This window comes from Spea bombifrons, chromosome 4 (genome assembly GCF_027358695.1).
Source record: "Spea bombifrons isolate aSpeBom1 chromosome 4, aSpeBom1.2.pri, whole genome shotgun sequence".
Lineage (NCBI taxonomy): Eukaryota > Metazoa > Chordata > Amphibia > Anura > Pelobatidae > Spea > Spea bombifrons.
This window is the reverse complement of record NC_071090.1, coordinates 102909811-102936282: the sequence shown is the minus strand read 5'-3', so window position 1 is coordinate 102936282 and position 26472 is coordinate 102909811. Positions and strand designations below refer to the sequence as shown.

At 44.6% G+C, this 26472-nt stretch overlaps 1 protein-coding gene across 5 annotated transcripts; it reads left to right on the top strand.

The window, feature by feature from the left end:
* The first annotated feature begins 352 nt into the window (after positions 1-352).
* On the top strand, positions 353-23051 carry LOC128490339 (cAMP-dependent protein kinase catalytic subunit alpha). 5 transcript variants are annotated; one of them, XM_053462189.1, is made up of 11 exons: positions 353-471; positions 1563-1671; positions 14597-14658; positions 14924-15052; positions 15264-15362; positions 15890-15972; positions 16778-16904; positions 17227-17322; positions 19019-19141; positions 20991-21155; positions 22221-23051. In XM_053462189.1, the coding sequence occupies exons 2-11, from the start codon at positions 1626-1628 to the stop codon at positions 22344-22346; spliced, it is 1056 nt and encodes a 351-aa protein (XP_053318164.1). In that variant the 5' UTR covers positions 353-471; positions 1563-1625; the 3' UTR covers positions 22347-23051. The 5 variants fall into 5 exon arrangements, with proteins under 5 accessions (XP_053318164.1, XP_053318163.1, XP_053318166.1 ...); XM_053462188.1 differs by having other exon boundaries at positions 392-547; XM_053462191.1 differs by having other exon boundaries at positions 435-453.
* The last annotated feature ends 3421 nt before the right edge of the window (positions 23052-26472 follow it).

The window sequence follows — 26472 nt, the reverse complement described above, 5'->3', positions numbered from 1 at the left end:
CACACCAGCTGGATACGTGACTCGCCTCGTGTTTATCCAAAACACCATTAATTTAACGACCACAATGCATGCAAAACACCAATTTCTAGGTGGCCCAGGCATCAAACGGTTAAACAGCCCTGACAGCTCCGGTTGCTGCTATAAATAGCGTTGATGGCGTCAGCGCTGGAACTAAGCCAATCAATGACTGAGCTCTAGGTCCCGCCTTTCTGTTGTCAATCAATTGCTTCATGACCAATAGCATCGCGCTATAGGCGGGGTTCCTTGATTCCCACGCCCTCCCATTGGCTTTTCGCCGGCATGACGTCAGGCTCCCGTCTCCTGGGTGACAGAGAGGAGGAGGCGGACCCCACCAAGTGATCTGCCGGAAAGGGGGTTCTGTCGTGCGTCCTGATTGGCTTCCGCGCTCGGGACCCGGTCAATGATTTGTCAACGTGCTTTGAATGACGCCAGGTGAGGCGTGGCCTGCAGGTGAGCGGGGGTCCTAGAGGTATCGCAGAGGAGGAGGGAAAGGGGCTCCGCGGCCTGCGGATCCTAGAGGTGACGGGTAAGACGGAGACGGGGTCCTAAAGGTTTCAAGGGGGAGGCACAGCAGGCCCGTGTTGTCGTGTCATAGCGGTATGTGAGCTAATCCAGTGGCGTCGGTCAGCGGGAAAGGCCCGACCTAGCGGTAATGGCAGGGGTGGGATATCGCTAGGGCTTGCTTTCCTGAGGGGTGTTAGCGGCGCTGAATTGTGTCTTTTACGGGCTTGTGGCGGATGCGGGACCCGTCCGTTTTGTCCCTAGCGGCGGTAGGGATTGGCCTAGCAGGGTGTTTGCGGCCGTAGAGGTGTCAGATAGCGGCAGGGAGGCCCGAGATGGAGGCAGGGATGGCACCGCTCCTGGAAGATGGAGTGTGAGTGTGTGGATGGCGGGCTGCTCAGGCCTAGCTGGCTGCACGGAGGCTTGTGTACCTGTTGTGGTTGTCCTACAGATGCTCTGGGCGGGGGAGAGAGATCTGGATCAGGCTGGCAGGGAGGGGGCAGAAGCTGGAGGACATTAACGGGCCTTGCTTCCATACAGTGACTCTGACCAAAGCGATGAACATGGAGGAATAAGCAATAATATTCTGTTGGTTTCCATAGTGATTGCTCCACAGTCTAACACTGCTCTGTGCGGATCATGCCATTGCTTTGCTCCGGAGGTTGCTGCTGTCACAGACAGGCTCTGTATTTCTCTTAATTGCATTTGTATGTGCGGGTCATACATGTCCTAGTGGTAGTAGAGGTTGCGCATGTGGTTCTAGGGGCATCATCGAAGGATGGGTGATACGGTAATAGATATGTCATCGGTAGCCAACAGGCAGATAACTAGCTACAACTCTTACTATGCCCAGCCAGCATCCTAACAAAGCTTCTGTGGCAGGGCGGGCATACTGGATTTCCTCGGCGGAAGGAGCTGGTTGTGTTCCTCGGAGACGGCGTAGATGTTTGTTTAATGATGTATAGCGCGCTGGGAGGTGTGATGTTTATATTATGCTGTAATACATATAGAATTCAGACTGACGGCCTCTCTCGCTCCAGGTTTTAGGATTATCGGTGGGGGGCGTCTGTCCTGATCCCTTGAGGTCCCGCCCGCCCCCCACCATGGGCAACGCAGCCACAGCAAAGAAGGGCGGCGAAATAGAGAGCGGTGAGTACTGCATTTCCATTGATGATGTCAGAGTCGATTACTGTAACTCCTGTGGAAAGGGGCACCCTTGCGTTCATTTAACTCATCTGAGGGTGTCCGTAGGTCGGGTGTCGCTGGAATTACCGCTTCTGATGGCCAGAAAAGGGTTAAAATATTTTTGCATGGATTGGGAAGATGGGACCGACTTAAAGTTCAGTAAATGAAGGAATTCTCGGAGAGGATCAGTGGCATAGATAAAAAAAAAAAAATTGGTGTACAATGAATAGCCTTCTGGCAGAGGTGGTAGAAAGTACTACATACAGGAAATGTAAGGATGCTTGATATAAGCATTAAACAACACCGAGGGCCGAGCTCCTTTGTATCAATTAAATATTAAACTAAGTATATCAGCTTATTGAATATTGAATATATATATTTTTATTTTTTTTTTGTTTACTTTTTTGAGGGGGTGGTAAATAAATGGAACTGCCTCCCATCAGAAGTGGTTAATATTGTGAGGGATCTTAAACATCCCTCTGATAGGCGTAGATCCTGAATCTAAGACGGAACCAACGACTGGCGGACGAGGCGGCCGAATGGGTCTGACCTCCCGTCGCGTTCTGTGTTTCTGTGAACCTCTTGCAGGTTTTGGACAGCCCCTGAATGTGTGTTTTTAATGCTCATCTAACGTGCTCTTTTTCTGTATGTGATGTGAAAACGATGACATCGCTAAATAGCAACAGGTGTGAATTTTGTTAAACGCTGTAAATTTAGTGATTTTGTGCTGAGTTGAAACAATTTGACATAACGAGTCTATTTAGGTTTTTGGTATCAAATCCTGATAGTGATTCTTCGCATGGCGCCCGTCACCTGGAGGGCCAAGGATATTCCGAGTAAGGAAGCAAACAAGCAAGCGCTTCTGATCTGTCTGGCATGTGTCAGGTTAATAGAACGAGGGGGGGGCACATATATGTCCGTATGTTCCCACAATGCAAAGGATCCCAGCTGCCAGGCCTTACTGGGCTCACATGTAATCGTCCCGAATTTATCCACTTCCTGTTTCTAATCCCGTTTTATGGAAGGAGAAAATCTTCTGGCTCATCTGTTACTTCCCCTTTTCTACCGGCAGCTAATTCTCTCGCCAAGGTATATAATATTACTATATATATCGCAGGGTGATCATGAAAGAAGGGATCGCAATATGCTTCACCTGGAGGATAGAAGAGTGAGAGAGAGAGGAGGGTGCGATATAAAGGAGGTTACAAGAGACCATCATCTAAAACTAGAGGGTCAGAGGCTCCTTCCTTTAGTGAGAGGGAGGTGGATAAATGGAACCGCCTCACCAGAAGAAGTGGTAGAGATGAGTACAGTGAGGGAGTATAAACACATGGAACAGGGATATGGATCCTCAATCTAAGACCGAAGGACTGATTAAGGGCCACGCATCCGAGGAAAAAAAAACAAAATGGCAACCATCTGCCGTCAGACTCTGTTTGCGTTCATTTAATTTATCTGAGTAAAGGTAACGGTGGAGCGGCCGTCGAATGCAGGGAGAGCGGAAAGGAAATAAAGCCTGAGACCTCTCTAGTCTAGATGGTCTCGGGTAATTCCCAGTTAATCTTTAGAGAAACTTCAGCAGTTCCGACTGTACGTTAAACCGGGCTGACCCGGACCACTCTGCCGAATACACTCCCTACGGCCGGCCCGTTATAACGTTTAATGGGAATGAGGGGGGCCGATTCACGACGCGTTCACATTCAGCGGAGGGGTTTTCAGTTGAAGACCACGCGGTAGCTGCCATGTTGACGGCTATTTAAACCCTGTGCTCGCCGGCGGACTGGAATATCTAAATCTTCAGGGATAAAGTAGATTATAGAACTCTAGTTCTCTGAGTTTGTGTGCGTTTCTTTCCCGGGATCTTGGTGCGGATTAGTCTATTTCCTGCATGTCAATGCTTTACTTGGAGCAAACTTTCCAGTGTTGCCGATCTTATGAAATAATATGCTAAAAGGGGGATTTCATACAAGATTTAGGGCCAACGACATGGTTTTGGATAATCTGTTACTAGGTGGGACCCCGAGGTAGCCTACATAATTATCCTGGCTTCAGCTGAGATCCTGCTGGGTCCCGGATAAGGTTTGCGAGCGTGTAAATAAGGTGTAGGTTCCGTACCCCGTTACATATAGAAATAACGTTAATGGTTCTGGACCTTTGATTACATGGCATATAAAATTGGATGGTCACATACCCACAGCCCTGACCCTCTGTTAAACACGTTTGTTGAAAGGTCATCCATGTGTGTGTGCTGGCCGGGGCTCAGCATAGGTCACGTGGAGGATTAGATCCGTACATTGTGGGGGTAAATCCCTTGTATAGGTAAAAAGGTGGTCTTAAGTATAGTTTTACGCGTCAGAATCTATGAGCTCTAGCTTTGCGTCAGCACATGACCCTTGACCGCGGCCACGCTTGATGTTGAAGTCTGTAGCCAACAGCATCCTGGTATCTTTTAAATCTATACATTTGATGATACGATGTATCGCATGCGCAGCTGGAAATGTGCCCATGATTGCTTTGGTCTTTGTTGTAACTTTCATGAAGTTTTGATAACCGTTACATTTGTTGCACATGAATGAGACCCATTATGAGGGCCTGGCCTTGCCTTACTATGGTGGGTCCTCCAAGTCGGAGATGTGGGACAGTCACCTAAACCATTGTCCAGAAGCTGCCGGTTGTTTCAGTCCTTTGGAGTCCCCAGCAGACCCGGTTTAATGGGTTTCCCACCCTAAATCGGTCCATACACACGGCCTGTTGGTTCTTAGAGTGAAGTTTCCATTCCGTGGTAATTCTAGGAATGTTTCCTCCATGTCTGGTGTTTACATTTAGCCGCCAAAGCACATTAACTCACGGCCCTTAGCAATGCGCAAGTGTGCGGCTAAACCCTGCAGCCCCTCTCAAGTGGAAACAACTTCAACTGAAGGCTTATTTCGGAGCTCTCCGAATCCAGCCAGATAAACCAGATTTTCCGGGTAGCGCTTGTTGCTTGGCTATACACAGAAGTCTCTCGGTTAATTACACGTTGGTTAGAGAAATCCAAAATCTCTTGTGGGATTATGACCCTGAGGATTGTTTTGGACACATGTTTAACTGTTTGGTTATCAAGCAGGGAACAAAGTGTTGGTCAGAGGGTAAATTTAAGGCTAAGGGTGACCTTATCAGGTGTGTGTGTATGTATGTATGTATGTATATATATATATGTATATGTATATATATATATATATATAAATATATATTAATTACATATCATACATGCACATGTGTATATTTTGGGAGGGAAACGTTTGATGACCGATGCGTGTAAAGTGTATCCCACGTACTACATGCATGGGGAGCACAGTACATGTTCCGGTCAGTAACATGTGCAGTGCGTATGTAGATAATGGCTGATGCGGTCAGCCTATAATTGCCGAAACTTTAGCCCTGTGCTTGCCGCATATATTTGTTCAGCGTGTGAAGAATGCTAAAGCACTTGGTGGCCATCATGCCTGAAAGAGCCACCAGAAACATGCCTAGTGACCATGGAGCTCTAATGTGTTCTGAAGGAGAAGTTGGCCCATCCTGCCAGTTTTTGAGAAATGACGATATCTGGTATAGCATCGAATGGGTTAATGAGCGACAGGGGAAGCGTTAACCGCGAGAGGCTGTTGGCAGGGGACAGGTTAATGACGCGGTGCTACAGGTCACTCCTAATGAGCTTTTACCCAGGGTTAATCCCCTTTAGAGGTTATTAATAGCTGGCCCAGCCCCTCAGAACAGGGTCAGCTGTGGGCAGTTGCGTCTCTTCCTGCCCCCCTTGCCCATCTGCGCACACACCTCCTGTCCATTGCTATGCAGCGCATCACACCCACTAGCAGTGGGTGCCCCATCTCTGCGTTCCATGCTCTCCACCGTGGGCATCTTCCGGCGCTGGAAACTGGCAACTTCTCACCTTAGCCCTTCCCCTCCCACTGTGGACCGCGAGGCGTTTGAACGCTACGGTACAGCATTTTTTTTTTAGGGTGTTTCAAGGGTTCTGGGTGATTTTTCAGGGCTTGAGGGTACCAACTGTAGTGTAAGCGTCAGAGAGAGGCATTTGGTAAAGAAGTCAACGTGACTCTGGATGTTTGAAGGTTGTTGAGTGATGGGAATGGAGGGGTTTAGGGCTTTGTACTAAGGAAAGGGGAAAGACCCTCAGGAGGAATATGTAGAGTCCCTGAACCGATGAGTCTGTAAAAACAGACTGACCCCCAGAATTTGGGGTCCTGCGTACGTTTTCTGTGTGTCTTGTTATATTTTTTTTGTTGGAATGTCTGGCGCTACTTTTGAGAGAGTGTTTGTTCAATAATGTTCTTCTTATGTTCAGCTGGTGGTTGATTAAAAAGGTATTAACCGTGTAATGCTCTGCGGGGGGTAAGGAAGGGTAATACTCACTTAATGTGGAGAAAAGTGGCGAGTGGGGGACGGCCTGGCTTAGTGGGGGATGGGCTGTGGGGAACGTCGGTTTGTTTGTATGTAGACACGACCTGACCTTATTGCTCCTGGGTGCGGTTAATTTACGGTTGATGCTTGATATAAATCAGAACTTTCCATTCTGACAGCGCTCGCATGTATACACACACACACACACACACACACACACACACACACACACACACACACGCATACATACATTTATACCTAAAGGTGAACATAAAATAGCCAAGGACAGGAAATTTCCACCCGTGCTTCGGTCTGAGAGGTAATAATTTACTATAATATACACACATGCCTTTCTGCCTGTCTCAGGCCCGCTGTTGATGTCTGCCTGGCTCTTCAGCTGCAACAATGTCTGTTGTATGACAGCACAATTCACCTTGGTGTATTTCTCTGCACCCCTGTTGTCCCTACCAAGTGGGACATTCCACTGGGTCTCTTTACTTGCCTGGAGTGTCGGCTGTGTGACGCCGGGTGTTTCCTGGCCATCTTGCCGTGTTTCTGTGCACCCTTGTGACCTAAGCCATTTTGATACAACCCACGTGGTCTCTTCAGTTACTGCAGGGTCTGTTTTATTACTTATTCTTTTCTGGCCATGTTGCTCGGTTGTTGTGCACCTCTATCCTTATACCAAGTGGAACAGGCCACGGGGAAGCGCTAATTTATGGGAGGGTCATTGACCAAAACAGAATTTCTACAAGATGTCCATTAGAACCAACTTTTCCTCCATAGTCATACCATTTGAGAAACCAAAAACTTCCACCACTGTGGGGCTGGGTTTTAAGTGTCACTTGGCTTATACTGTAAATCTTGTTTAATGATGGTTTCTCGTGGATGGGAAGCAGCAGATTAAATCGCATTTAAAGTGGACTTGGCAAGAAAAAGCACGGGGAATTTCACAAGTGCTTTGGGCTGCCAAACTTGTAGCAGCTGCGTAGGTGACATTATATCCTTACCTGACGTTCCCCCTGGGTGGGATACGTGGCAATCACAAAACGTAGGGGTCTTCAGGGTGCCATTGGGAACTTTCAAGAACGCAGCTGTTCATTGGCTGCTTTGTTGTGATACCTGCTGTTCATTGGTTATCTTAGATATAAAATTATTTACTGATTTTAAATAGCTCCATCATATTCCGTGGTGCTGTACAATGGGTGACGGGACGTAACAAGCACTATATCATCTATTAGGATCTCCAGAAACAAGGTGACGGTGGCGCTCTGCTCCAAAGACTTCTTGCTAGGATTAGGAGTGAGCTTGTTCCTCTTACTTCAGGCTGTTCTCTTGCTAACGTGTAAAGAAGTCCCAATAAATCTTGTAAATTCTACTAAATAAAGATACAAGAGGCAAAATCCAGCATCCAGAACGGCATAAAACCACTTGGAGAACTTTAGCAGAGTTTGTAGACACACAGTGAGGGTGTCCTTTCTGGCACGTCATCCGAGGCTTGTAACATATCAAATATATATGTATATCTTTTTCTGGGGTATAAGCGTGTGTATGTGTATATATTAGCATGTGTGTGCATATAATAAATACTTTCTAGCAAACTAATAAGGCACGAGTAGCACTCATTAAACCCCTGAAATGCAGGAAACCTAGCCGATGCTCGGTACAGATTGGCAGGTCGTTTCGAGATTATCCCAATCTGAGGGTGGCATAGGGTTCCTCAGGAAACCAATATATTTCATTACTCAGCATAAAGTAATTTAAGCACACAAGGAAATTTTAAGTTGGTGCTCAATGAGTAATTTGATAAGCGTTACTCAGGAAGGAGTGCGCAGAAGAGCTGCAATGTATGAAACACGGGCTGTACATCTCGCCATGACCGCTACACCCAGCTAGGATAAAAAGAACATCAAATAGTCATTAGAATTAAAATTATATGTATTAAAGAGGTCATGTTGTTGCAGAAGGCAGTGGATGGGCTGGTTGGGAAGATCAGAGCCGTGGCACACTGGGGATGGTAGGCTGACAGTATACCCAGCTGAGAACAGATGCACAATGCCTTCCCTTGTACAGCACTACAGAATATGATGGCACTATGTAAAACAATAAATATTTTTTAGATTTTTTTTTTCCCCCTTAAATCACAATTTCTAGAATTTTTAAATGGAATATGGAAGGGAAGTAAAACACATAATCAAGTATGCGGTAAAAGTCACACGCATTACATGTCGTTATAAATCATTGCGTGTCATCATATCAATAATATAGATAAGAGGCATAACGGTCTCTAGCTGAGAAATCAGCCGTTTGCTGGCGTAAATCCATGAGCACATAGCGTGTGAATAGTAATCACGTGTTAGAACACAAGCCGCCTCCAAGTGAGGGTAGGGGGCAAGGAATACAGAACTGGAAAAGGGGAGGAAATAGGGTTGGGAATGTCAAAGCTCCACCATGCACACACAAAACAGGGATGGAGCCTGCAAAGGAGTGCTGGAGTGTTACTGATTAGACCTTAAGGCCTTCATCAGAAATAATACATTATAACCAGGAAGACCACTTGGCCACGTTTTTTTTTTTTTATATATATATTTATCCAACGGAAGTGTGATCCGTTCTTACGTTGGTTCTCTCTATTTGTTTTTTTTTTTCATGTTGGAGGAGAAAAATCTATCTAACTGTATTTATCGAGCACAGAAGAAAGCATTTATTTGTTTTTATTATTTTGGGGTAAAATAGTATATTAATTTAAGGGAATTGCTTCAAAATGAATGCTTTGCAAAGAAAAAAGAGATGCAGAAGGTGCAAGTAGTCCTAATACTTGGGATTAATGATGGCGATGCTTGTGTTGGCAACGTCTCCGACGCCTCTCTTTGGGTGCTCTTGTGTATTGCATGGATGTTATGAAATGTTATTGGTTGAGGATTTTAGGATTTCTTGACTTGATGTGCTGTTTAATCATTAACACTTACAATCACCGAGCGCTCTATATTATCTTGAAGTCTAGTTTGTTTGTGGCCACCAGACGGGGAGTTAAAGTTGACCTGTCACCCATTTAACGGCGGGCTTGCAGAGAATGTGGCTTCGGATTTAGATAAAATGATTAGGTTGGTATCGGGGAGCCAACAAAACAAATATATATATTTTTTTAAAGCTCCGAAGCAACCTTTTTTCTCCAAAGTACTCTCGCCACATTCTGCTCTGTTCACTTTTTTTGGCACCGTCGAAGACCTCGGCAGGGAAAGACATCCGATGGAATTAATGTCACAAAGTATTCCTTAAACCTGGTGCCAAGGGAAATGCATCCTGCTTTAGAAATCACGCCAACCTCGTAGCAGAGACATAGTCCAAAAAAAAAAAAAGTCTAAGATACCAGGAAGAAGAAACAAATGTTTCTTAAGGGTTTATTGCTGTTAATCAATCAGCAACTGATCAGCAGTCTCTCAAACATGAAAAAAAAAATGCAAAATGAAAATCTGGTTCTTGCCTTTAGGGATCGGTCGGTGCATGGAGCAGGCAGCCTAATATGGCTGCTTTCATTCAGGGGACCTCGCGAGTAAAAAAAAAAAAAAAAAGTAAAAGTTCCAGCAGGAAATAATGTCTGATAACCACAGATACACAGGAATCAATAATTGTGATGTCACGTAACCCCCCCCAAAAAAAATAGAATAAAAAATTAAAAACACTCATCACAATGCACAGAATTTAGGTACTGATGGGGAATCTATCCCTTCTAATCACCACCTTGGTAAACTTAACCTGCTCTCATGTAGGACTCCAACTTTTAAATGTGGATGTAGACCATTGTCACAACGTGTCCTCCCCAGGTGTCACAGTTGCTATCTGTACTATGTACGGTAACTTTTTAAGGGTGGGATGCTAGATCCCTATTATTTGGGAATCACAGACTGTATTTCTGGGGGTTTATTGGAAAGTTGAATGTTTCAGAGGCTGAACAGGCCCCGCACGAAGCTGGGAAGGTCGTGTATCTTGGCCAACGTGCATTGTGCAGGTCCAGTGCAACCCAACTGAGGTTGACCCTCGATAATGCATAGTGATGTTGGGTTGATCAGTCCCGGTGTAAACTCCTGTTTAACACATCTGCCCTTTTCAGTTAGGAATGGGGTCCTAAGCCATATACCCTGCCCCACTTAGGAACCCAAAAAGAAGCAATCCAGTGGGGAGAAGGAACGTACGTCTTCTAGTAGACCAATAAGTTAGAACTGTTGCTCGAGCATTACGGAGCTGGGCCGAGTTTAGAAAAGGCAATTACGAGGATTTGCGTCTGTTTGCGTTACAAACCTTGATTTAAGAGAGATTACTGGAGTAAAAGCTGCAGTTGGGAAAACCGGAACAGCCTTGTAACTTTCTAATGCATGCCGGGGCCCTGAACAGGTATGCAATGGGACGGATTCCCTGCACGGCTTATCCTGTTCTTACATCCTACCATGATAATTCAGTGATATATAAAAGTTTAATTCTGAAGTCTTGGTGTAATCTTCTGTATTCTCTTTATCACCTGTGTGCTGACGTCACACCTCTGTGCCGGTGAATTAGGACATCGGCGCATACCTCTGCGGCACTGAAGGGTTAATCCTCAGAGGGTTTTGTGGCTGGAGCTTGACTGGGTTTCCATCTAGACCTTAACTGGTATAATGCTGGATTATTATATATATTTAAAAAAAAAAAAGTTTTATAATTATAAAGCAAGATGCCCCAGCCCCCTCTACACCACTTCAAGGTATATTTGCAAATGGAGGTTCGGCTATTTGTCTTCCTCTTGATCAGACCAAAGGTTGGAGTCTATGGACATCTTTAGTAATTGCCCTTGTGTATTGAGTAGTACAGAGATAAGACCCTAGACATGGTATATCTGTAGACCCCATAACTTTTAGTCACGAGTTGCGGTAAACACGTACCTTCTCAGAGGCACATATAGCCGCGCTACGAGGCCATGTTCGCCCTTTCCTCTGCGCTCTCTGCTGCGGGTTTTCGTGGCAGCCTGTTACCTGACGGTGTACAGCATAGCGTGGAACGGAGAGTGAATGTATCCGTGACTCGGACTACATAAACATCCAGTTTTACACGCTATCGCGTGTTTTATGTGAGGGACGTGCGATGCAGCTGTGAGTGCCAGGCAGCGAAGTAAGATAAGAGTGCAGCCACCTGGCAGGCAAACAGTCGGCTCAGTCTGGAGGGCCTTGCGAGAGCCCTGCCCCGAGCACTCTCCGATTGGCACTCGCTCAGCCTCTGCCTCGCTGCCCTTGCTTTGTCCCTCTCTTTATCAGTCCTCTCCGCCCTCCTCTCGATCTCTGCTCCGTTACCCCAACTACCCATCCTCCTAACAGCCGTCTCTTACCTAGCACATAGGTCTCCATATGCCCTTTGTCTCTCTCTATATCTTCACCGTCACTGTCTTCTCTTCTCGTTCTGATTTCTCTTTATTTTTTCCCTGATCTCTCTCATATCCCCGTACTCCTCCCTTTTGTTTTTATCAAGTCCCCCCCCCCTCCTGTCAACAAGAGACCTGCAGCCAGCTGATAAGAGGGCAAGCTTACCATGCTTCTCTCCTCGGCAGTCTCTCCATGTTACACCCACCACTCCATCTGTCTCTCCCTGTCCTGTCTTGTCTGGAGTTGCTAATTTGCCTGCAGTCTCTCTCGTCCCGCCCGTCTCTTGCACGCTCACTAGCTCCTGCACGCTGTCTGCCCTCCAGCCTCTTTATCGAGAGTTTACCTTTCCTCGTTGTTCCTCTAACATGACTCTTCTTTCTGTGCTTCCCAATTCCTGTCTCTGATCTGCCGTCCCTCCTCCCCTCTTTACCTCGTCTACCCTCCATCTCTCCCTTTGACCTACTGTCGCCCTCCCTTGTCTCTTCTGAATGTGGGGCGGCAGGAATTAGTCCCACCTGTATTGCGGCCCGCGTGGCCCCAGGATGTCGGCTCTGCAGAAGCTGGAGAGCTTTGCCTCCCGGGTGTTCAGCCGGGGACCCCGCAGCCCAGCTCCGGGAAGAGAGGCCGTGCTCCCCATCAGCCCTCAGGCGCCCAGCCTACCCAGCAACGTGTTGAGCTGGGACCGGGAGAGTGAGTGTGCGCAAAGCTGTGTTGGGTAGGGAGCGCAATGTTCTGCATGTCGTTTTGGGGGGGGGGTGAATTTCTCTTACTGGGGTGGGGGTATGGAAGCTTTACATGTAATTCAGGGTTGTTCTGCTGGGATCTTAGTAAATTGCTCTGCGCTGGGGCTGTGGGGAAAATGTTGTGTATGGGAGCACCGCGCTCTGTTCATGTTCGGGAGTTAAGGTGTAGCGTCGCTGGGTGCGGTTGTCTGTTTCCCAGAAATGCACCCATAGTTTTGTTGAAATGTCCTGTTCGAGTTTCTGGATGCTCCGCGTTGTTCCCCGGCCAGAACGGTTAGGCACTATGCTAAGTTTCTTTGGCTCGAATGCCGTTATGCAATGCTCTGCATGCCTGACTTATCACACACTCTCAAGGCACAGCTGAGAGGCTCTCTAAATAACCGCGCAACGCTCTGCAGAGAGTCGCTGCAAGGTGGGGGTATAATCTGCCGGTGCGGCTTCCGTCTGTTCTCTGGGTTGTATTATCACTACCCTGCGTGACATCTGTCGCTGTTGCCATGCGGGGCGCGCGCTTTCTCAGGGCAGATCTATAAGCTGAGCTGACGGGCTGAAGTGCCCCCGGGCAGAGGTGGGGCACGGCTGGCATTACCGGTTTAACTATGTGCCCACATACCCCGGTGGCTGTTGTGTAAACACATTTCTGAACCGTATCTCGGGCTGGCAGCCCTGCTGTCTCCCACTAGTCATCCGTAACTGTGAAAACACAGCTGTCGGCCATTGGTCTGTACACACAGTCCCCGTGTACCGGGGCCTCTGTAACCGCTGAATAGTCCCTTACTAATCCTCGTTGCTTTATTGCCAGCTGGATCGTGTCCCTGCGCTGCCTGGGAAGGGTTAATATAACTCTTACAATGAAGGGTCCAGCGTAAGGGGGGATCTTTGTAACCCAGATTTAATTTGATTCTTATGTTTGTTATATTTAATGTTGTTGTTGTTGTTGTTGTTTTATATCGCACCATCCTATTCCATAGCGCTGTACAATGGGTAGACGGTATATCCGTATATAATATAACAACTTAACTTACAAAAAACAGGGCGCTGCTTATACCGTGACTGTCCCTCTGGTGGCAGATGTTCATTTCTAATTTCATTTGTATGTTTGGGCATAAATCTGATATACCGGTTCTGCCGTATCATGCCTCGTGTCTTATGACAGTAGAATAAAAAGTCCTTTAAACCCACAACGCACAAGCGACCGGCAGCATTAATTAATGAGCTTAGTGCCACAAACGGCGGAGGTGACAGAAAAAATGTACCGTGCTGCATGCTGGCATACATAATATTATGATGATTTCTTTTTAAAATCACCAGTATGTGTGTTTTTTTTTTTTGGTTTTTTTTTTTTGTATTCTCAGCACAGCATAAATGTTTATTTTAGTTTTATTTTAGCTGACAGGTCCTGTTTAATGAAATGTAGGGCTGATCTCTGATTACGTAGCATGAAAGGTTTGGCCCAGTATCTCCTATATAACATGATAGACCTTGTTTTGCAAAATGCATTTATATATATATATATATATATATATATATATATATATATATATATATATTTAGAAATGTGTTGGATCAATGTAGCAATACAGCCTCAGCTCTGTATTAGCTTGTAGGATAATCTCATAACTTCTCCATCCGTTACCCATAAGCCGATGCAGGCTACTTGTCCTTGGAGTAGACGCTCTATGTAGTCTTGTGGGTCCAGGGCCACCCTTCCTACAGGGGGCGCTATTTCACACCTCACAGTCTCTTCTAACACGGAGCTGAGGGGCACGCTTTTTGTCGTTGGGAAGCCTCTGTTCTCTCTAAATAAATCCTCTGGTGTTCAGCTGAATTTCCTGGCAAGAAACCACATTGTCCGTTATCTGTAATGTCCGTGCTCGCCATGATCTGGTGCCAGTCTTGGGTTGCGTATGCCCAGTGGATGATCAGCGCGGCAGCTTCCAGGCACGGTATTATAGAGATTGTAAGCTCACAAGATCAGGACCCTCTTCTCCTTCTGTATTGCTGGGGAGAGGAGGAGCTCCATGTGTGGGCAACTGTCCCATGAACTCTCATAGGGGTCAAACAAGTTGATATTTTTCACCGCTAAGGGCAAAGTCCCCATTACACTCATCTGGTACCTCTAGGACCATACACACTAGCTCTATGGATATAATGCTAGCAAGCTGTAGCACTGGTCATGAACTGGGCTGGCACAGCGAACCCACAACTGCCGGAGATGAATGGCTGTGGATTATGGGTCTGGCAGGTACCATTCATTGTGTTTTAATACCAGTGTCAGGCTCCCCCAAACCGTTATACAGCACCGTGTATTTTTCTTCCTCTTCTCTGTTCTCTAATTCTCTTTTCATCTTTTTGTAGTGAAAGAATTCCTGGCAAAAGCGAAGGAAGATTTTCTGAAGAAATGGGAGAATCCCGCACAGGTAAGAATAAACTACCCTAATTCTCTGTTCCGTGCGTCAGTACGGGACCCAAATGGAGATGTGCGGATAAGGCCTGGTGGACACCGGCCTGCCTGAACTACCTAGATGACCAGGCGGCATTACATTAGATTGCAGACAGTAGGCTGAATCTTAGATTCTGAACCAAATAAAATCATTATTAGTGTGGCCAGCTGTTTTCTTCCGGATGATATGAAACCCCCAAATTGTTTTTCCCCTGAACTCGTTCATCTTTCTCTCTTTCCAGAACACTGCTCATCTGGACCAGTTTGAGCGTATTAAGACTCTGGGTACCGGCTCCTTTGGTCGAGTGATGCTCGTTAGGCACAAGGAAAATGGTCATCATTATGCCATGAAGATCTTGGACAAGCAGAAGGTCAGGGGCATGAAGATAAATACCTGTTATTATAGCAATAATACTTTGAGCATTAAAAACTGGAAAATCGAAAGGTTAAGAGCTGGCTGGCACAACCTGTTGGCAAATGCTGTGTTTGCCAAAAAGGGACCGAAACTCCGATAATTTCATTGGTGGAATGAGTTGCCGTAAAAATATGCTGAAGACTGACCGAATGACTTTTTCCCGCTAGGTGGTAAAGTTGAAGCAGATTGAGCATACGCTGAATGAAAAACGCATCCTGCAGGCTGTAAACTTTCCATTCCTTGTGCGGTTGGAGTATTCATTCAAGGTAAGTTATTCCATGGGGTGGGATTGTGATTGGTCATATCGTAGAGATAAGGAAGCTCTGCCGTTCTACCTACACCTGCTTCGAATATCGACCAGCTTGGATCAGGAGGGTTGTACCTGAGTGAGAAAACCCTATATAAAGCCATGTTTCCTATATGTACTATGTATAGAGCAGTGGTTCCCAACACACTCCTCGTGGCACACTAATAGGGCAAGATTTAGTAATTACCACATTGTGTTCCACTGAGGAACCGAAAACCTGGACCATTGATGTGCTTTGAGGACTGGATTGGTACGCGATTCTCAGATTAGTAATAGTCCAATTAGCTTCCTGATCGGGACTGGCGAATGTAACAAAAGCATGGAATTACAATCTTACCCGTTGCTGCGGTTTCCCCTTTTCTTTTGTATCTTTTAACCCTGGATCTTCTTTCCACGATGTTACGTGACACTTTCGTCACATCTGTTTACCTGTTGCTTTTTTTTTTTTTTCTCTCGGTTTAATTTTTATTTCTTTTTAATGACCAGGATAACACTAATCTGTACATGGTCATGGAGTATGTAGCTGGAGGCGAGATGTTCTCTCATCTGCGCCGGATCGGGCGCTTCAGGTAATGCTTGAAAGAAGATGCTGTGGGCATTTATACTGCGTGTGAATAAATGTAACGTTCATCTTCCGTGTGAGGGAGATGAGGGTGTCTTGTGTCCATGCAGCCATCTCTGTACACAATAGTTGCTGCCCCCTACATGCGCCACTAGGGGCAGCTTGTGGGGTCTCATCACACATCAGACTAGCAGCTGCTGGGCTTCCTAGACACTGACTAAAAGAAGGGCTATCTGTGTCCTCCCCTCAATGTGTAACAAGACAGCAGTCGCAACACACCACTTCTCATTAAAACGGTTTAGCAGCTGACGGTGCTTCGTGGTTTGTGTTCAGTGTTGGTATCTGTCCTTCTCCAGTTGTGTCATTATGACCGCCTGTAGCCGTTATCTGTGTTTCTGACCGTGAATTCTAGATGTTTTGTTTTTACTTTTCTGAAAGCGAGCTCTGATTATGCTTTGTAAGGCGTTGTATGACAATATCGTGCAACAAGCTAATGCCGTGAAGATAAAGCAGCAAATGTCCTCATCTCGTCCCACCGGTCAAACTGACAGGCATCCTCTTCACACATCTCACATAACTGCCACGACCGGTGTATCTTAGCTGTAGCTGTCAGCACCGTGTGTACGGTTACCATCGCTGACCCTGCAGCTGATCTCCCTCACTCTATACCCACTTAAAGCTTCTCTCCACGCGCTGTCTGGACTCGCATTGTCTTTCGGTCACCGTTATTCGCAGGGCACTGACAGGGGTTACGTTGTGTTTTTGTTAGTCAATTTCCGCACGTCACACGAGAATCGCCTTCTGTCTTGCAGTGAACCTCACGCACGCTTTTACGCGTCTCAGATTGTATTAACATTCGAATATCTGCACTCCTTGGATCTTATATACAGAGACCTGAAGCCAGAGAATCTGCTCATAGACCAGCAGGGCTACATACAGGTAATGTAGACCAGGGCATAAATTCCAGGTGTGAGTCCGCGTCAGTACGGTCATAAGTTATTTATTGCCGTGAAGTCAATGTGACAGTTCTGTGTTTCTGAAAGCACTCTATATGATATACGTTATACAGTGTTTGGCTACGATCAAGCAGGGTTTATTATGGTGGGTTATATACATCTTAAGTATACCTGTATATCTGTACAGTGTGCGCCAGTATACGCAGGGTTAGGGCAGACAGCGTTTTAATATTGACTATAGTCGCGCCGCGATATAATAATCCATTTGTTCCCAAGCAAAGTCACATCTCGTATTCTCTGCCCAGGTTACGGATTTTGGCTTCGCCAAGAGAGTGAAAGGGCGAACCTGGACTCTTTGTGGGACCCCAGAGTACCTGGCACCTGAAATTATCCTCAGCAAGGTACGGTTAAAAACCTGAGCACCTGAGCAAAAAGCTGTCAGGTTTCATACTTATTAGTGGGCTCTGATGGTGTGTTTTCAGCAATAACTCAAAGTTCCTTAATTACAGAGTGTTCTGAGGAATCCTGAGTTTAATGACTGCTTAGCACAGAGCAATGTCGTGTGTTTGCATTACCGACTCGTGGATTATTATGTAAAATGTTCTGGAGAAGAAGTTGTGAATACTTTTTTTTTAATTATTATTATCTAGACCCTAGGCTCCTATATGGGAGGTGAAAGCTCATTGTACTATTGCTTGATTACATTAAGCAACAAAATAAGTGTAAAAGTTTACTGGTGCTTTAAAGGTGATGTGGACCAGCAAGTGATGATGTAAAGATTTCTCTGTAGTGGACCTCAGGGCTCTCAAGGGTGCCTCCGATGAATGACGAGGCTTGGTGTCCCTGGGTGGCAGTGTCCACCACATAGATGTTTATCTCTTTATTCCAGTCTAGGTGATTTACAGCGTTCACGATGGCTTCTCAATGCCATCTGCCCCGGCCTTTACGCAAGTTCCAGCTGTGAAAGATTGCTTAGTAACTGTACATTTTCCTGTTATCACAAAAGTAATAAACATGCCTGTCTGATCTACTGGGTGACGGCACAGTATCTACTTAAGTCTGCTATTCTGGATCCTTTTTAATATATACCGCTTGACGCAAAGAAAGAGATAATGGGGCATAGCTGTCTTTGACGTCATCCCTTTGCGTAAGAGGATGTTTGTTTAAGTGTCGTTGTCCTAGTCTGACATCTGCTGATCATACGGGGTTCACTACTGACATCCTCTTTTTACTACTGGTAAACGTGTCCTTTTTTAAGATTGTTTGCCTTTGTTGGATTCTTCTGGTGGGATATGAAGCCTACACGGTACCTTATTATTGTTTCATGGCGCAGAGATGTCCATGGGGGAAGCTCTCCTCTTCGCTCCATAGTCATGGAGAAAGGGTAGGCAACAGGTAGCTGCTGCTGTTCTACAACTCATGTAATTCTCAGTACGACCTTCGTTTAGGATCATGGGACCCGCAGCAGAGCTGTGGGCTCCTCCAGCTTCACGGTCACGCTGATATCGGGAGCTACACCTTTGCTAGGTTTTGTAGAGTTGGTGGTTTAGGTCCTGGCTGCTCCGCATGGTAGAGCCGTGTATGATTTGTGCTTCTAAACCGCTGCGCTCCGTTTTCTGCTTCAGAGGACTTTATTATCCTAGTTTATTTGTTGCTAAGCGATACTGCTTATCCCTGACACTTCCTGTATCATTTTGTGAGATAACTATGCGCGTTAACTGCTTCCTGTTTGCATGTTTATTTTCTTCTACTTTGTGTTGGTTTTTGAGTTTTAATAAAACAATAGTTTTCTTAGAGAGCCACAGATTAAAAAAAAAAAAAAAAAAAACTTGCGTCTTTACTCAGGTCAAATACCTTTCATAATAACATAAATGAAGAATTTCACGTAATTCACACTTCATGCGCAAATCATACTGTGGATGTTTTTTATTTTTTTTTCTTAATTCCAAAAGTTTTCGAAGATGTTGGGAGCTGTACTCAGAGCTCGCTGACGTCATTGTTTTCATGACCTAAAATCTTTCTTGTTAATCAACAGAAGAAGTTCTTTGTCCTTGCCGAACTTGTCTCTGATTTTCTCATCTCTCTTCTCTGATCTAGGGGTACAATAAAGCTGTGGATTGGTGGGCCCTCGGGGTCCTGATATATGAAATGGCTGCTGGGTATCCACCATTTTTTGCTGATCAGCCCATTCAGATCTATGAAAAGATCGTGTCTGGAAAGGTGAGGCCTGTCTTACAGTCTGTGCTATGTCGTGTGTTTCTCTTTTCACATTTACATTTCTTTTCTCCTCAATCCACATTTGTTTTATTCCTGTTCTCTAGTTTTCCTGGTAGATTTAACTTCCCACACTCTGATTTGCTATAAAAAGAAAAAATGTAACTGCATTTTTGCTGCATTTCCTGTTATTACTTCTTTCCCCAATAATATCTTAGAGAAAAGTATGCATTAGATCAGTCATCCAACACTGTTATAACAGGTTAGAGCAGAGCTCAACATACCCAGGGCAACATGGCGACTAGAAACCACTTCTGCAGGGTGGGTATAATGAGCCCGCCACCCTACACTTTCCTGTGCGTGTGTGGTGTAGCGTGTGCCGTGTGCCCCCGCCGGCAGCCTTGTAATGTACGTCATGTGACCCTGCTGAGTGCCTCGCGGTACTCTCCTCACCACCCCCTCCACAGGAAAGCATAGGGTGCCGGATTCACAAAGGCAGAGGATATGGAGCGCCATGGCCGGTCTCCGCAAGGTGCGAGGGGGATGGAGAGTAGTGTATGTAAGTTTGTGTATGTTATAGTGTCAGTCAGTGTGTATATGTATAGTGCTGGGGTCACTGTGTGTGAATACTGTAGTGTCAGTCACAGTGTATATGTATAGTCTGTGAGTGTTTGTCCACTCTACTATCATTGTGTATATGTATAGTGCTATAGTCAGTGTGTGTGTAACTGTATAGTGCCAGAGTCGGTGTTTGTGTACATAATGTTAGTGTAATTTTATGTGTTTGCATGTGTATAACAGTATGGTGGTCTTGGTTACACACTCATGCTAATGTCATACTGTATCTCAGCAAATAGTGTTAGTGTGTGTATCAGTGTACAGTGTCTGCATGAGTGTAGATTGTTTGCGTGTGTGTGTTCGTGAGCATGTTTGTGTGTCACTTTATGGTGTTAGTGTGTAAATGTATGTTAGTGTATTGCTAGGCTTGACAAACCAGGAAAATTAAAAAGAAAAAGTCTCCTTGATCCAAACGAAATTCGTTGACCCAGGGGTTAGAGGCTTTTCAGGCCCTTGTGGCACTGATTTCATGTAACGGCATGTCAGCGCTGTCAGCTGTTCTTTTTCACCTGATTCAAAACCTCTCAATTGGCCATTTTAAATGTAAACGAACGAGTCTTTGAAGATTTGTATTAAATTCAGAAAACAAACCTTCTTGTTGCCCTGTCCTGTACACCAGTGTAATGAAGAAGGTAATGCTTTTGAGCAGAAAGGGGAAGAGCTAAACAGCCGACACTTAACACAGGGCAATGTGCTAACCGTTTTTGTGCGCTGATCATTTGTACCGCAGGGAGGAGCAATCATTTAAATAAAATAATCTGACTGTTCCATTAATTACAATCCTGACCCATATTCAACACTTCCAATGGATATTTGGACCTTGTAAAAGAGAAATACTGAAAAGCTCTTGGCTACTCTTATTCCGAGCGTCAAGGAAGCTGATGTGACGTTAGGAGGCGCCTGTCATTTTTCACTGGTCCCTGTAAAAATGTTGGGAATTTACAATTTATGTAAAGGCTTCCTTTGAGACTGGACACTGCTTTAATTCAGCTCATAAGCATGATCCAGTTTGGTTCAACCTATAGCCTCCGTGACTTTACCTGGAAAATATGGAAACTGTATCTGTGTTGTATACGTAGGGGCATTTTTCTACAACTATTGGTTTACATAATGCACGTATATCATACCATGTGTGCCTCGGGCTGCTTTTGACCTCATGGTCTTTGCCCGTCTTATTCTTTCTCTTTACTCTCTCATATTGTAACTTTTTTTTAACGTCTAACAATTTTATCTCCAGGTGCGATTCCCTTCTCACTTCAGCTCTGATTTGAAGGATCTCCTTAGAAACCTTCTGCAGGTCGACCTCACCAAACGATTTGGGAACCTGAAGAACGGTGTTTCTGACATTAAGGGCCACAAATGGTTCAGCACCACAGACTGGATTGCAGTCTACCAAAAGAAGGTGTGTGGGGAAGGGAGTTGAGTGCTGGGTTCATGTACTATGTCCAGTGCAGGTTAGAGAGGATTGAGGAAGGGAGTGAATAGCTCAAGTATGAAAGGGCATGGCTGCCAGACCCTATAAGGTAGACATCGGAGTAGGTTTTGCCATATGGGTACAGTGTAGTGGCCAGACAGAGCCGGGGGGGGGGGGATGTATGTTTATAGATTTCTATGTAAAACACTCAAATAGGGTTCTTATATATATTATGTAGAATAGTATCTTTAGGCTCGGAAATTGGCCCGTAGCTTAGAAACAGAGCTCTAACCTGATATGTGGTTTTACTGAACCTTTTGTGGCCATTTACATGGGTTTATTCTCAGAAGTAAGTCTTTTCAACAGAGTTGCTGCTTCAACTCTCCAGCTTCACCATGCATCATAAAGGGCAAATGCTGGCAACTGCCTTGTGAAAGGAGGACCTAATGGCCACATGTTACTCATGGTTAAACAAGACAAGATGTCTGGAATGTCACATCACTGAACTTTGCCTTATGCAGGGCTAGCCGAGTTGTTGTTGCAGGATAACCTTGCTGGTGACCCTTCTTCTCTATGCATAGTGAAGCATACAAGCCCCCCTTTAGTAGAACAGAGACTGAGAAGTACTCATTGTGAGAAAACTCTAAAATGTAATAAACATTGCTTGCAAACATTCCAGACATTTTATTGCACGGTGAATTCAGTTCCCTCTGTATGTTTATAGCATGCGTGAGCACATGTAGCTGAGAAGAGTAGAATGGTGTCTGGTTTAGCAAGGGGCAGATGAAGTGTTCTTATCTCCATACTCCTTGTAGTAGACATTTATTCACTGAAGCAGGACTTTGAAGGAGAGTTGTGATGTCAACTGGCCTACTTTATTGAGCTTTATAAAGACCAAATATAAGACCAACAATTCCCTTTATGCGTTAGATACTTTCTGGGGTTGGCTCTTCATAATGCGTGGTGAGTTATAACTCCTGGGTTAGTGAATAGGCTTCTCTGTGCTCCCCTGACTCACACATTTCTTTCTTGAATTCCCGCTTTTTTGTTCAGGTGGAAGCTCCCTTCATCCCCAAGTGTAAGGGCCCCGGTGACACCAGTAATTTCGATGATTACGAGGAGGAAGAGATTAGAGTCTCCATAACAGACAAGTGCGCCAAAGAATTCTCAGAGTTCTGAGCACATCTGGAGGACCCATCACAGCGAAGACTCCTCTCAATCACGAGAGACCGATGAAGAGAGCGCCGCTGACAGGCACACAAACTTGTCCCTCCCTTTCACACTCCCCACCTCTTTCTCTCTTGTATTAGTGGTGCAGATTTGACTTGGCCGCCATCTTATTTTATCCTGGATCTGGTGGTGCTGGTTTGGATTGGTCCTGGAGATCCTCCCCCAGTCTCTCTCATCCCCTGCCAATCCCCTTACCCTTTTCTTTATCTCCTTGTCAGATCAGAGGGGCCAAGAGTTATTTAAATGAGTGACTGGTTCTTCTGGGGCTGAGTTAGAACCTTAGGGGCACGGTTACATCCCTCAGGGATGGAGCCTTTATATTTTTTTTTGTTTTTGTTTTTTTTAACCATTTTCTTGTCAGGTTTTTAATCATTGATTTACATAGTATATAAATATTGAACTGTTTTAATCTGAATTCTCACCCTCCTCCATCATTTTGCCCCTCTTACCGTCCTTGGGGGACTTTTAAACTTAAAGTGCCAGTTTTTAACCCCCAGCTCACGCCACCATTTTTTTTTTCTTTTCACGCACCTAACCACATGCCTTTCTATTGATCCCTTCCTCCATCATTGATACCATGCCGCCTTCTGGAAGGTCCTCTCCTGCCAGAACAAATATCTGCTTTACTCACTATAAAAAGGCGTTTGTGTATTCCTTGAAAGCTCTTTGGCTTACGTTGTCAGTTTTGGGACGTTTCTGGAGAGTAACCAATTTCTGGTTGCCTGTTGCCTGTGGATGCCCAATTATACTCACAGCCTCTGTGAATATCTTTTATTGTCTAGGTCACCCACTGTGTTTAGGATTGTCTGTAGGCTGCTGTTACAATCCAGAGGGGGGGGGGTACTCATCCCAAGTACATTTTCTACAGGCACCATAGATGTTGGTCTGTGTACAGTAACTCTGCTCCCTCAGTGTCCTGTTGTTGTGAAAGTATTATAAAGCACATTCAAATTTAAATGTCCTTTGGGCACTTTAAGCAACAAGGAACTCCATTTTGGTACCCTCATAACATGTGAAATCTGTAGTAGTTGTAATGATGCACTCTATACAACAGAGGAACTTCAAAGTCGGGGTAACCAAACTGCTGAGTGCCTTATTGCTCCATGTCATGAAAACGAATGAAAACAATAGGGCGTTGACTGTCCTTCAACATTTTAAGGCTTTCTGGGGGGAGTTGAGTACTATCCACCATAGCCCTGCAATGTCACAGGGCAGTTACAAATCACTAAGAACGTGGAACTGGGCAAGCAAAAACAAAACCCAGATCAAAGCCCTCCATCCTTTACCCATAGACCATCCATCCAAATGAATTAATAGTAATATAACCCGCTAATAATACGCTAATTGAGGATGTCCCTGCTTTATTTTTTTTTTTTTTTTAATGAAGTGGATTGCTGTACCATAAAATGGGAAGTCTCCAAATGAAGTTGCAAGGATCTGTTCTAATCCACTAGGTGTTGGTGGCACTTCATGTCATAGGGTGGAGGCTTGGTAGGTTGGGCATACTGTATCATGGACTAACCTAGAAGAATGGTTTGCTTCTTTCTCTTAGAATCACCCCCCCCCCCATTCATAGCGAGGACGTCTTATGGAAGAGTTAGACCCGCTATGTTCAAGATTACTGTTTTAATGAATCCGAGGCCCTTATTAACCACTAGCATTTTCTGTTACAAAGTTTATGTAGAGGGACATTTCCAACCTCTCCCATTCCTGAGTGGGTGAGAAATGTTGCATGTATGGCTTGTATCGCATAGTATGGTGTAGAGCTGTTGGACCACAGACAGAAGCCTCTATAAAGTCTCTTACTGAATTATGCCCACCAGTGCTTTGTAAGGTCTTTTTAATTAGGCAGTAAAAATCAAGAATGGGATCAAAATGAAGATGGTGGGCTTTTTAGGCCACTTAATTTGTATTTATCAGAATGCTCCCTGTAAGGCACAACCCTTGTTAAAGTGCCCAAAGATCGTGACATTGCATGTTCCCCCAGGTCTGCTCAGATGAAATTTCCCAATGCTGTTGGCTGGTTTTTCGAGCAATGCCCATGTTTTTTTTCCATAATGATCTATAATGTAACGTCATTTACATTTTACGTAGGACTTTTTATTTGCCAACTCTGGCGTGTTACCTTGAAAAGTTCATTTTGGCTGACCTTTCTTAATGTGGCAACTCAACCTTCTTGAGTGGTCAGTTGGTGGGCAGTTTGCTGTACTGGTCATGCCTTTTGCACTTGGTGTTCGCACCAGGTGAAATAAGTAAAATAGGTCACAAAGCTCCAACCTCTTGCGTTAAGACCTTCCATGGAAAAGGGAATGGAGCTTTTTATGGTCAAAGATGGTGGAAGAAGTGGGATCATTGTGGGGCAGATCTGTGAATTTCAGTTATGTTTTCACTTTAAAATAAATTCTATATAGATATATATAGATATATATCTATATATATATCTATATATATATATATATACACTCACACTCACTTCTTACATGTGTTATACTGTAAACATTTGAGACAATTACCAATAAAGTTTTGTTTAAAAAAAAAAATGAAGGGTCCTTTATTTTCTTGTGTGCTTGATGTTAACTAGATAAGTGATATGTGTATTTAACAATAAAAGTAGGACTTTGTTTTCCCGTTTGTTTTGGATTTAATATATATATGTATACATATCTTGGGTATGTTATTGTGGTCCCTATGCAAAGGCATCACTGGGGATATAATTCTTTTGGCATCGATTCTTCAGTCTTTTACCTAGACCTTTATCAGTGACATGTAAACGTTAACAAAACCAGTGGGACGACAATATCAAGTATATGGCTTTAAGATGAACTTCAGATTTTAAATATCATAATCCTGGTCAAAGGAGGAAGAGAGGGTCCACATCCATGTGATCAATAAGAATGTTAAATACATTTCCAAACGGGGTCTTCCTGGTCACCACCTATTGTCTGCCTATCAAGGTTTTTACATGATTTTTGAGACGGCAAGAGCTAGGCCGGAGGCATTGTATCTAGGAGGGGTATGTTAGACCCCAGAACTCACCAGGAGAAAAGTCCCATGAAACAACTCTGAATGTTCTTTGTTTTTTAATGCCCCTGTATTATGACTTATGAAGCAAAAATATTTGATACAAAAAACTATGGCGTATGTGTATCTTTACATGTGCTGTGTTTACAAGTTTTCTCACATCCATACCTTTCTGTTACGATCTACTGATACAGAGCCCACCTTGACTAGGAACAGATCCTGTAGGTTAGGTCCATTTTGTTTTTTTAATGTGTGAGCGTGAGCCTGTTCACCTTACACACCTTAATGCGGTGGACGCTTTTTACTTTAACCTGCCTGCCTCACCTACTTTTACGAGTGGGTGACCACCATTGATCTTTCTACCTAAAGGGACATGTAATGAACACCACCGTGATGTTTACTGGTTTTATGGGGCACAGTCTAGTGGAAGGATCTTCTAGCATAACTCATTTTAGAGGGGTTATAAATTAAACTCTGAATTGAAGATCTGTTAAGTTGCTGGTTCTTTTGCAGGCAGTGGCACCAAATCAGTCAATTCAATCGGCGCTACGGACTTGATAGGAACCTTTTGTTCGCACTGGATTTGTGGCGTATTCTTTTCGGAATAGGGATAGCATACAATATATTATATTTTATATATAAATATATATTACAGATCAGGCTTCTGTAAACCACTTGCACACCGTTACATTAACCTAAGCATAGATACTATGTGTACCCTGTTGTAGATCTTGCATTGGGGATCTAATATGGGCCACGTTGTTTTAATGTATATTTAATGATGGTAGAACTCAGCAGGAGATGGACACAATGCATTCTCTTCAGGAGGCGGTCTGCCTGGGGTCAGCTCTTGGCAGTTGGGCCCCGATGGAGCAGCAGGTGCATGCTGGTCTTCCTCGCTGGAGATTCCGGAGTCTTGGCTGCAGTCCCATATTCCTTAGAGTGTCTTCTGTTAAACTTGACATTTATTCCATTATCCTTAATGTTATTCCTAGAATCGTTTGACCTTCCTTCCGCTTATATTCTTTAAAAGCAGTCTGCAGTGTTCTACAAT